Source organism: Schistocerca nitens, chromosome 6 (assembly GCF_023898315.1).
Source record: "Schistocerca nitens isolate TAMUIC-IGC-003100 chromosome 6, iqSchNite1.1, whole genome shotgun sequence".
In the NCBI taxonomy this organism is placed as follows: Eukaryota; Metazoa; Arthropoda; class Insecta; order Orthoptera; family Acrididae; genus Schistocerca; species Schistocerca nitens.
In genome coordinates this window covers 512862046-512874487 of record NC_064619.1, presented here as the reverse complement: position 1 = coordinate 512874487, position 12442 = coordinate 512862046, and the positions used below count along the sequence as shown (strand labels likewise).

At 44.6% G+C, this 12442-nt stretch overlaps 1 protein-coding gene across 1 annotated transcript in view; it reads right to left on the bottom strand.

Annotated features, from left to right (window-relative positions):
• The window catches only part of LOC126263435 (protein dead ringer-like), a 530207-nt gene that overhangs the window by 302237 nt on the left and 215528 nt on the right, over window positions 1-12442 (bottom strand). The window contains exon 3 of the mRNA XM_049960527.1: window positions 4780-4852. Within this exon, the coding sequence (XP_049816484.1) occupies window positions 4780-4852 (73 nt within the window). The remainder of the gene's footprint in view (window positions 1-4779; window positions 4853-12442) is intronic.

Sequence of the window (12442 nt, the reverse complement as noted above, 5' to 3'; positions counted from 1 at the left end):
CCAAACACGCATACGACCATCATTGGCACCAAGGCAGAAGCGACTCTCATCGCTGAAGACGACACGTCTCCATTCGTCCCTCCATTCACGCCTGTCGCGACACCACTGGAGGCGGGCTGCACGATGTTGGGGCGTGAGCGGAAGACGGCCTAACGGTGTGCGGGACCGTAGCCCAGCTTCATGGAGACGGTTGCGAATGGTCCTCGCCGATACCCCAGGAGCAACAGTGTCCCTAATTTGCTGGGAAGTGGCGGTGCGGTCCCCTACGGCACTGCGTAGGATCCTACGGTCTTGGCGTGCATCCGTGCGTCGCTGCGGTCCGGTCCCAGGTCGACGGGCACGTGCACCTTCCGCCGACCACTGGCGACAACATCGATGTACTGTGGAGACCTCACGCCCCACGTGTTGAGCAATTCGGCGGTACGTCCACCCGGCCTCCAGCATGCCCACTATACGCCCTCGCTCAAAGTCCGTCAACTGCACATACGGTTCACGTCCACGCTGTCGCGGCATGCTACCAGTGTTAAAGACTGCGATGGAGCTCCGTATGCCACGGCAAACTGGCTGACACTGACGGCGGCGGTGCACAAATGCTGCGCAGCTAGCGCCATTCGACGGCCAACACCGCGGTTCCTGGTGTGTCCGCTGTGCCGTGCGTGTGATCATTGCTTGTACAGCCCTCTCGCAGTGTCCGGAACAAGTATGGTGGGTCTGACACACCGGTGTCAATGTGTTCTTTTTTCCATTTCCAGGAGTGTATGTTAAGTGAACAGACAGATTCCACAAGCCTCAGTAATTTTAAAGACCTGTTCTCAAGTTATTCCATAGACCGTATATAACATGGATCGCACATGTCCCCATCTCTGCCGTGTTAATGCTTCAAATCAACATCTAAGTCACGTGACTCGGGGCAGAAAGTCGAGTTTCTGTCATTACGCGCTGTGTGAAGCGGAGCTGACAGTTACAGTTCCTCTCATTTACAGCTGAAATCAAGCATTGGTTTTGACAATTCAACGAACTGTAGTACTAATCTTACACTGTAGTTAATCTAGCTTCTCCGAAATTCCTGATAATAAAGCAGTGATTATCGTTTTTACATATGGTCAGTTGAAATTTATTGACAGTACTTCTAACAAGCGACAGAATGACTGTTGTAATTTAGTGAACACTTTTTTTTCCACTGTGAATTCTTGTAGTGCGCGGCTTTCACAGAAATGGAAAGACAAAATAACAATTTCGAACGTGGCATTAGTATTCTAACGATTCCACAAAAATATGTGTGAAGTGCTTTAGTAAGCTGTTGCAAGAAAGGAGATTCGTTTTGGTGCGTAATGTCAGGTATTTACACAAAATAAGCACGTATGTTTTCCGACTTTTGCTTACTCCAGTGCAGATAACGAAAAGGTATCAAGATAGGAAGCGTAATATATTACTAAACATTGATTATACTGGTTAGTGAGCTAGATATTAACGACATGTCGTCTCAAAATGTTAGTCATTCACGAAGTTTTACATCCAAGGACCAACATCCATAGGAACTTTTAACTTATGAAAATACCTCAGCAAGTATTTTGAAGTATTTCACCTACGCAAATGAGATTTCGTCACTTTTACTAATCTGTACGATAGAAAACAACTGTATAATCTGAGCATATGCGAAGGTCTTTACATCTGTATCTAGGAAAAAGCGCAACTTTTGTTCTGTAACAAAAATGACATAAATTGTGCACTGTAAATGAGTAATGATATGCTCGGCTTCGTGCCCCGAGTCACGTGACTTAGATGTTGTTTCAGTAAAATGACGTCATGCGCAGTCTATCTTATCTATGGTTTGAAAGTTATTCGGGTAGAATTCATCTCACGCTAGGTGAGGAGAGCCCTACGTCATAGTGACGTAACGCTACGTCATCGTCACGTAAATAATCCTAAATCGACTTTATGAGTACGTATATCGACCTTTGCAGTTGTCCCACAGAGGTTGCACGGTAACGTGAAAGCTAAATGTAAATACATGTGTAGAAACTAAGTTACAGCAGTTGTGTGGTATGTTCAGCCCAGCTGAATTAGTTATTAAGCTGGAATCCCAACAATTTTGGATGTATTGTGTGTTTCTTGAACATAATGAATGTCTGAACGAAGGATCCATAACGAAAGAAAAAAAGAAACGCTTACTGTCATTTTTTTAAATCCGATGAATCTTCCATAATTCATGTGGACAGAAACGTGAAACAGGGAGAAATTACAGTGTTTCGTATTTTTATAAAAGCCAATGGATTGTACATAATTTTTCTGGGCAGAAACGTTAAAACGAGGAATTTATGTTGTTCCCAAGATAATTCCGAATGTTGGTGGAATTTTAATTTTGCCTTCATGTTGCACATCAACTCATAAAATTTTGTTCTTCAGAAATAAATTATTGCTGATGATAATAACGTATAATGGAAACTGTTTATAATACATGTCATTATTTTCTTTATACGCTGTATACTGTGAAAAAACAATGATATTTCGTCTATAATTGTTACTCACATTTTAATATTTAAGCAATATCAACTATAAAAAAGTAAGTTTTCTAGTAGTTGCCAAATGATGTTGAACACTGACTGTCACAATGGGTGAGCTATTTGACAAAATAACCTCAACAGCCTACAGTTTTTAGCAGCACGAAGTGATGTTTCATATGCGATGGTGGAATACTGTGTTTATTTATTCTCTCAAAAGAGATGGTATAAATTTTGGCGGTGTTTGGCATGATTACTATAGCTATTTCCATATTGCCTAAGAGTCATACAAAAAAGTAGCTGAAAAGGGCAACAGCACTCACTGCTTTCAGTTACTTATAATGCAGGTAAATGTGACTTGTATGTCATTGTTTCTTCACAGTATGAAGAAAAATAATGACATGTGCTATAACAGGTCAGTACATTATAATCATCAGTAATAATTTATTTCTGAAGAGCAAAAGTTTCTGCGCTGATCTACAGCATGCAGGCAAAATTAAAATTCCAGGAACATTCGAAATTGTCTTTGGAACCACATTAATTTCTCAGTTTAACGTTTCTACCCAGAATAATTATGTACATTGGCTTTTATAAAAATACGAAACACTTTAATTTCTCTCTATTTCACGTTTCTATCCACATGATTGATGCACAATTAAGCGGATTTAAAAAAAATGACTAAACGCTATTTTTTACTTTCGTTATTGTTATGGTTCCTTCATTCAGACATTAATTACGTCAAGAAACACACAATGACACCGAAAATTAATAAGTAATTCAACTGGATGAGCATACCACACAACTGCTGTAACTTCGTTTTTACACCTGTATTTACATTTAGATTTCACGTTACCGTGCAACCCTTGTGGTACAACTGCAAAGATCGATATACGTACTCATGAAGTCGATTTAGGTTTATTTACGTGACGATGACGTAGCGTTACGTCATTATGACGTAGGGCTCTCCTCACCTAGCGTGAGATGAATGCTACCCTCGTAAGGTAGTGTAATAATGTTCCTAAGTGGCACATACGATGTTGTGCGCCCAGGTGAGAACAGAGGGTCACTCTAGATGACGGAGAAAGAAAGAAAGTAGTTCGAAAAAAAGAAAGAAAGAGAAAGAGAGAGAGAGAGCGACAAAATTTAAAAACAATTAGAGAGAGAGAGCGACAAAATTTAAAAACAAATTCTTCGGACAAGAAGAAGTAAAAAGAGCAGGGCAGTTGAAAATAGACGATTCACGATAATATAATGTAAAAAGAAAATTAGATTAATGACAACTGTGATCATTTAACTTTGAGAGGTAATCAAAAGGTGAAATAAATAGACCTCTTCGAAAAGCTCTCCTGCAGTAATCGCAGACGTATTACTTGTCGGTGCGGAGTGAAAGGAGCGGCCGAAGTGGCTGGTACGGACCCAGGAAGTGCCCTGGCAGCGCAGCTACCTGTGCCGCGGCAGCTCGCTCGGGCGCGCCTCGGCGGGTTTCTGTTTGCCCAAGACATTACCAACTGCCCACGGCCGCCGCCCGGATAGCCGATGTCAACATTATTTCCAACGAACGCTGACTTATTAGGTTGCGCAAACAGCCCCTGAGTGCGCACGATTCCTCTCTAAATGTGCCTCGTCACGTGATTGGCCTCGCAAGCTAACGTAAACATTTACCAATCATTCCTGCAGCCGGAGATTCAATCAGCTGCTTGTTGACATCAGCCTGTTAACGATCTGGCGGACTTCGCACAATAAAAAAAAAAAGGAATTAATCCGCCCACAAGCTCAACTGCCCACTAGTAGAAGAGTGTTTGTTTGTTTTCCCCAGAGAAAGTATGGAGATGCGTAATACAGTGAGTGACTGATAGAAGAGTGGTATGTAACTCAATAGGCGTAATAAGTCATGTCTCTCCGAAACACGTTGTAAGATTGCCCTGCGTACAATACGGTGTTGTGACACCAGAATCGAATTACCCAGGGGAAAGAGCAGAGAGGTATTAAAAAAAAAAAGAGAAGAGGAGAATGAACAATGATGGAGCTGAATAGAAAACCGAATAGCAACGGAAGGATGCGGCAACCAGAATGCTATCTGCTGCTGCTGAACATTCAACAGTAATGATCCATTGTCCGCGAGAGCAGCAATCGATAGGCGTGATAACGTCGCTATAATTCAGGTAGTGGCAAGCCGGTAGCGCGTCCGCTGACGTCCTGTGTAGAGATGACGGCGCCACTGCGTTCGGTAGTCGTACATGAGGAATTGAAACTCCAGAAAATGAGTGATGTCACCTACCTCGCCTCTGCATGAAGCTGAACAAATCATCTAGGAACTCTTTTCTTCTAGGGTCGTTGTTGATCTCGTACAACTGCAACATAAAAGAGATTATTTCACAAAACTGCTCCGTATGAAGCTTATGCGCTTTTTTGCTAACCATTTTAACTCAGCGGGAATGGAAATTTGCTGTTCGAGCAAGCGGTTTAAAGGATTTTGGAAGGCGAAATGATTGAAGAGGCTGCTGACGATGGTTTAAATGTTCCTAGAACTACAGTGCAAAGGCGATTAAAATCATCGTAGGAAATCTACAGGCAATAATAATACTGCAGATGGGGTTTTTCAAATCAACATTTGAAGAACGTTACGAAGAAATACTTGTAGCACTCGTGAGAGATTTAAGATTCCAGGTTAATGCCACTTGATAACATGGATTTTGAGAAGTTGGGTTACGATTTGGCAGAAAATTTATTGTTGCCCTACGGATTTAACAGAGAAAATATACTGGCACTTAAAATTTCTGCAAAAACTTTATGAAGAAGCTTCCAGATCTGTGTTACAGAAAGACGTCAGCCCCCAAGATTAATACGTTTTGTCAGGTTTAGTACGCCCCAGGTTCAAAAAATGGTTCAAATGGCTCTGAGCACTATGGGACTTAACATCTATGGTCATCAGTCCCCTAGAAGTTAGAACTACTTAAACCTAACTAACCTAAGGACATCACACAACACCCAGCCATCACGAGGCAGAGAAAATCCCTGACCCTGCCGGGAATCGAACCCGGAAACCCGGGCGTGGGAAGCGAGAACGCTACCGCACGACCACGAGATGCGGGCACGCCCCAGGTTAAAAGTTTTTTAACCAACCGTTTTTATAATCTTGTACTTTCGACTGTTTGCGAGTCACAAAACACAATTTTTAATTTAAATACCTACACTACCAGACACTTTTCTCAACATCTTGATCTGTAAGACGCAGAAAATCTCTTGCTGCATTTCGTTTTGGTTATAAATCTTTTTTTCAGCATTTAATTCAATACAGATCTTTAAGTAAAGGTTTTATGCAGTTATACCTTATTTCAAAATAACAACAGAAGGGCTTACCAGTTTATCGAAGTAAAAGTAATTTTACAGTTTCTAGTGAATGAAGTATATGGAAATCGACAGCTACCAAAAACTGACGAACACTTGCCAAAACCTACTCAGACCAGCTATTATATTTGTTGTCCGTTTTCCGCAAATGACAACATTGCTTCTTGCTTCGGAAAACCCACACCCAGCTCGTTCGAAAGGATACTGCTGAGGTAGTGACACGACAGCTCATTTCAGTGTGGGACTTCCCATGTGTTACGGTACCATTAAGATGTCAGAAAGACAGCATTGTAATACCTTCACGTCATGCGGCTCTAGCGGTTTACATGCACTTGCAAAGCCAATTTCCTATGCTTATCTCAAAGCTCACTACTAGATATTTCTTGAGCCAAAAGTAGCCAGAAAAGGAATGCAAAAGCCTCATATATAAATCCTTAACAAATTTCTCGTCGACTCAAAACATGAGTAATCGTCGAATAGATGGAAGTTAAGTTTAAAATTTCTGGGAAAGTCTGCAGAGAGAGATCTTTCACTTTTAGACACTCTTCTGCTTCAGGGCGAACTGTTCTCTGAAACTGACAGACATACAAAGCAAGCTTCGCATGTTTGACACCTTCGAACAAAACAACGAGAAGACTGTGCGACACACACACACACACACACACACACACACACACACACACACACAGAGAGAGAGAGAGAGAGAGAGAGAGAGAGAGAGAGAGAGACTGCGCTCTGGAGCCAGAGAAATAAATGTAACGAGGAAGAGCAACTTAAAATACATCCACGTGAAATGTGATGGAAATAAATCAGATAGAATTAATTTTGAATAACATGCATCAGTATATCTGAAAACTTGGTGTTTGCTGAATGTGTGTCGTCTATACGCCTAGACGCTGATTGTCTTTTATGTCTTTATTTCTTAAGGGGTATTCTGCTTGAAACTATGTGAATGAACCACAGTTGTCTACGAGGAGATTGTATCTATTTCATATTTCATTTTCAAGAACTTGTCGTTCTCTATCCAGACGACTACAAGCAGGTTCAGTGAGATCCGACTGATGGTGGAGAACAGTTCTTTTGGGCCAAGTGGCATAAGAGTTGCTAGTGGAACAGAATACTTCCAGTTGAGAATACTTTCGAACGAACGTCCAATTTCAGCACTTGGTTTATAACTGTGGGAAACCTACCGTAAACGTTAGAAGCGGAGAACTGGAGCCGTTTTTCATTTCTTTGAGACAGTACGATCCTTACGCATGTTTGGGCGACTGTTCATGTGTCTAATGTGGTCAAGATGGAGACTTATCCGACATTTGCAAAGCTTCACAGAGTACGAATATCTATCGAGTGGCCAGTCAGATGGCAAAGAGGAAATTTGTGCCGTCGACACACAATGCTTCAAACTGACGCTTTGGTATTTATCTATTAAAAGTAATTCTTACTTCGTTCATCTATTTCTCTTTGCATCTGTAGTAGAAAAAATTACTCAGCATTGGCTTTTGGTAATAACTGAGTAAGTGACACTTGGTCTTTTAGCCGAAATGTAAAAAGCATTTCACCAGAATTCAAGTGATCTTTGTAGTTTGATGGTGGCGACATGCGCAGTACGCTACGGTCATTCTCCAGACATCCCTGCTCTACGACTGCATTTGACAAACGTGCTCTCTTGCCTAGATACATGTCCAATAGACTGCTGGATAATGGAAAGTGAAGAACCCAGAAGAGGAGGAGGAACCGAAACGAAACTTCACGAGTTGGGAGGGTATGTGATGTTAGCGCAGTGATAAAAAAATCAACTCAAATTGACAAATAATTGGGAATTATGTGCCTCCTTTTCAGCACGACATTGCATCCTCTCTGGCCTGGATGAGTACACCGATTCAGTTGAGAAGGTTGTCATAAATCCGTTCTATCCTCTCCTGAGACAAGCTGTCTTAACTCGTCCCCGATGTTCTGGATACTGGAACTGGGTAGACGTCCGAGCTGGTCCCACATATGTTCAATTGGGGACTGATTTAGTGATCTTGCTGGCAACTGGAGTATCTCAACATCAGCCAGACAGTTCACAGAAACACGTGCCATGTGTGGACGAGCACTATCCTCTTGAAAAATGACACCGTTGTCCCATCAGTGTTCCCTGAATCACTAGCCGTGACCTGCTGTCATCCCGAATGGCTCTCCAAGCCATAGCGAGAGGAGTAACACCGCTCTACCTCTCCAAAATATTGAAAGAGTGGACCTCTCTCCATGTCTCCGCGATACTCGTCGACGAAGGGTACTGCAGAACCACGACTCATCGCTGAACACAATTCAGTGCCATTCATCAGCAGTCCATGGTTCCCGGACAGGGTACCACAACAAACTTAGTTGTTTCTGTTGTGGTGTGAATGGCAGCGTACGCTTGGGATGGTGATCACGTGGTCTGAGCAATGGTGCGGAATGACATAGATGATATGGACGGCAGGTGCAGATGTGGAGAGGACAGGATGTGCTTGGAGCACAAAACGGTGAGCCCGCTGTTCCACCAGATGCGTAACATTATCCTTCCTGGATGGGCGGATGTCTTTGTACGGGGAGATGCTGCTTTGTTTTGGCTCTGGGCTCAACTATTTCTCTTCCTTCCTTATATTATACTAAAGACACCATTTCTGTTCATCAGTGAGGATTCACGATAGGAATGGTTCAAATGGCTCTGAGCACTATGGGACTTAACTTCTGAGGTCATCAGTCCCCTAGAACTGAGAACTACTTAAACCTAACCTAAGGACATCACACACATCCATGCCCGAGGCAGGATTCGAACCTGCGAGAGTAGCGGTCGCGCGGTTCCAGACTGTGGAGCCTAGAACCGCTCGGCCACACCGGCCGGCGATAGGAATGGTCGGTGCACTTGCGGCTACCCGCTTAATTTTGTGATTTTGGCTTAGAGCGAGCAGAACCCATACATTTGATATGTGAACCTTCCCCATTGCATGCAAATTTCGCACGATGGTTCACCAATTCTCGAGTGCATTGGTGTGGACCACTGTGGATTAATGCGTTTAAACAATCTTCATCAAACTCGGAAGGTCTTCCTGAACTTGGAGCGTCACTAATGCCAAAACGATCCTCCTCAAAACGGGAAAACCAATATCTTGTCGTGCTCTGTCCAGTGGCATTATGCCCATACACAGCGCAAATGTTTCCGGCTGTCTCCGTTGCTGTCACCCCTCTACCGAACTCAAGGAGAAGAATACGTCGGAAATTTCGATTTCTCCGCTTAGTACTCCATTTTCTAGCGTCCACGGCCTCACTCACTATCTCCAGATGACAATATGTAAACTCAAATAGCAACAGTTAACTACAAATAACAAATGGTAATCGATAAGTAAACCACTAGCGACCGGAATACCAACATGCAAAACAGAAATGCTGCGATCTTGTGCACCAACCACAGTTCCTAACTTTTTATAAAACTTTTTAACACCACGTACACAAAATATTTCTGTCCGATTTTGCATGCCAATTTTATTCTCTCTTCCACACAAAGATATTCCGTTCCCCCACCACCTCTCCCCACCCTCTTTCCATCTCCCTTTCCCCATTCCACAGACAGACGCACAACCACCGACACACACACACGCACACAGCGGTGCCCGCCCGCCACGGACATGAAAGCTGATCCGATTTTTGCGCCGCGCCGCCAGTGCAGCGGACAGAAAGGCGGCCGGGGTCGCCCTCTATCACCTGTGAGGCCGGTGCGGAACCGCACATCAGAGAGCGTGTTCTACTGCGCTCGCACCGAGCGTGCCGTAATGAGTGCGCAATTCCACGGCGGGGCGAGACTTCACGGTTTGATGTGCAGGCGGCGGACATGGCGGGCACGATACGGGCGTGGCGGCGGTGCGTGGTGTGGCGCGGGGGAGGCAGAGCAGGCACGGGCGATTAGCACGCGGGCGCTGACGCTGCCGTGGCACACCCGCCGGGGCGTGAAGCCGCTCCCGCTCGGCTATGTGAAGTCACTCCGAACCACCCGCGAGCAGACCGACTCTGTGGCAAGCGGGTCGGCACGCACTGCTATAAAATCGTATCACGTCTTTTTAAATGACGTCATTTTCGACTTCCGGCCGCAACTATTTTTGTTGTGCTACTGCAGTTTCAAATATTTGCAAATATACACTGACTTGAAAAAAAAAATACTCCAACACCAATATACCGGTGATCAAAAAGTCAGTATAAATTTGAAAACTGAATAAATCACGGAATAATGTAGATAGAGAGGTACAAATTGACACACATGCTTGGAATGACATGGGGTTTTATTAGAACCAAAAAAATACAAAAGTTCAAAAAATGTCCGACAGATGGCGCTTCATCTTATCAGAATAGCAATAATTATCATAACAAAGTAAGACAAAGCAAAGATGATGTTCTTTACAGGAAATGCTCAATATGTCCACCATCATTCCTCAACAATAGCTGTAGTCGAGGAATAATGTTGTGAACAGCACTGTAAAGCATGTCCGGAGTTATGGTGAAGCGTTGGCGTCGGATGTTGTCTTTCAGCATCCCTAGAGATGTCGGTAGATCACGATACACTTGCTACTTCAGGTAACCCCAAAGCCAATAATCACAGGGACTGAGGTCTGGGGACCTGGGAGGCCAAGCATGACGAAAGTAGCGGCTGAGCATACGATCATCACCAAACGAAGCGCGCAAGAGATCTTTCACGCGTCTAGCAATATGGGGTGGAGCGCCATCCTGCATAAACGCCGTACGTTCCAGCAGGTGTTTATCAGCCAGGCTGGGGATGATACGATTCTGTAACATATCGGCGTACCTCTCACCCGTCACGGTGGCAGTTACTGACTTTTTGCTGTCCAGCGCCATCTGTCGGACACTTTGTGAACTTTTTTTGTTGTTCTAATAAAACCTCATGTCATTCCAAGCATGTGTGTCAGATTTTACCTCTCTATCTACATTATTCCGTGGTTTATTAAGTTTTCAAATTTATACTGACTTTTTGATCACCCGGTATAATCAGTGTCGGGTAATTAAATTTCGGGAATATCTTTATCTTGGTAACATTTAGATAACACTGCAGGACCACAGGTTAATGTAAGCTCGAGATAAAAAAGCACTCCGTCTTCAGGCCACAAGTGGCCTACCGGGATCATCCGACCGCCGTGTCATCCTCAGTGGAGGATGCGGATAGGAAGGGCGTGGGGTCAGCACACCGCTCTCCCCGTCGTTACGATGGTATTATTGACCGAAGCCACTACTATTCGGCTGAGTGCACCCTGTAAAATGGCAACAGCACATGGCGGTCTGGATGGTCACCCATCAAAGTGCCGAATACGCCCGACAGCTCTTAACTTCGTTGATCTCACGGGAACCGGTGTAGAAGCGCGAGATAAGCCACTGCAGATGTGAAATGCTGGTACATTAATGACCGGTATAACCGCCAGAATACTGAACGCAAGGGCCGGCCGTTGTGGACGAGCGGTTCTAGGCACTTCAGTCCGGAACCGCGCTGCTGCTACGGTCCCAGGTTCGAATCCTGCCTCGGGCATGGATGTGCGTGATGTCCTTACGTTAGTTAGGTTTAAGTAGTTCCAAGTTCTAGGGGACTGATGACCTCAGATGTTAAGTCCCATAGTGATCAGAGCCATTTGAACCATTTGAACTGAACGCAAGCATGCAAACGGGCATGCATTGTGTCGTACTGGTGTCGGATTTAAGTCTGGGATGCAGCTGTGCACCCTCTTCCACTTTGTCGGTCAATACAGTGACAGTTAAAGCTCGCTGTGGATGACATTAGAGTTGTATACCTATGATGTCTCATACCGGCGCTATTGGACAGAGCTGGTGATTGTTCAGGCCAAGGCAACATGTCGACACTCTGTAGATAATGCTGGGGTACAACAGCGGTACGTGGGCGAGCGTTGTGCTGTTGGAAAACACCCCCTCGAGAATTCTATTCGTGAATGCCAGCACGACAGGTCGAGTCACCAGGCTGAGGTATAGATTTGCAGTCGGGATGTTTGGGATAACCATAAGAGTGCTCCTGGTGTTATACGAAATCGCAACCCGGACCACAACACCTGGGCTAACTCCAGTGTGTCGTAACCCTGCAGACATGGTGGTTGCAGGAGCTCACCTGGCCTCCTTATAATAAACATACATCCATCACTGGCACCGAGGCAGAATTAGCTTTCATCAGAATATACGACAGATCTCCCATGAGCTCTCGCTTGACGTCACTGAAGAAGTCGATAAAAGGCGGTGGTTTGGGGTCAGTGGAATGCACAACACAGGGCGTCTGGCTCAGAGCTGTCTTTGAAGTAACTGGTTTGTTCAAATGGCTCTGAGCACTATGGGACTTAACATCTGAGGTCATCAGTCCCCTAGAACTTCGAACTACTTAAACCTAACTAACCTAAGGATGTCACACACATCCATGCCCGAGGCAGGATTCGAACCTGCGACCGTAGCGGTCGCGCGGTTCCAAACTGAAGCCACACCGGCCGGCAACTGGTTTGAAATTCTGTCACTGTGGTGCAGACTGTCGCTCGAATTGCTGCTGACACATGCGGTACGATGCGCCAGAACCA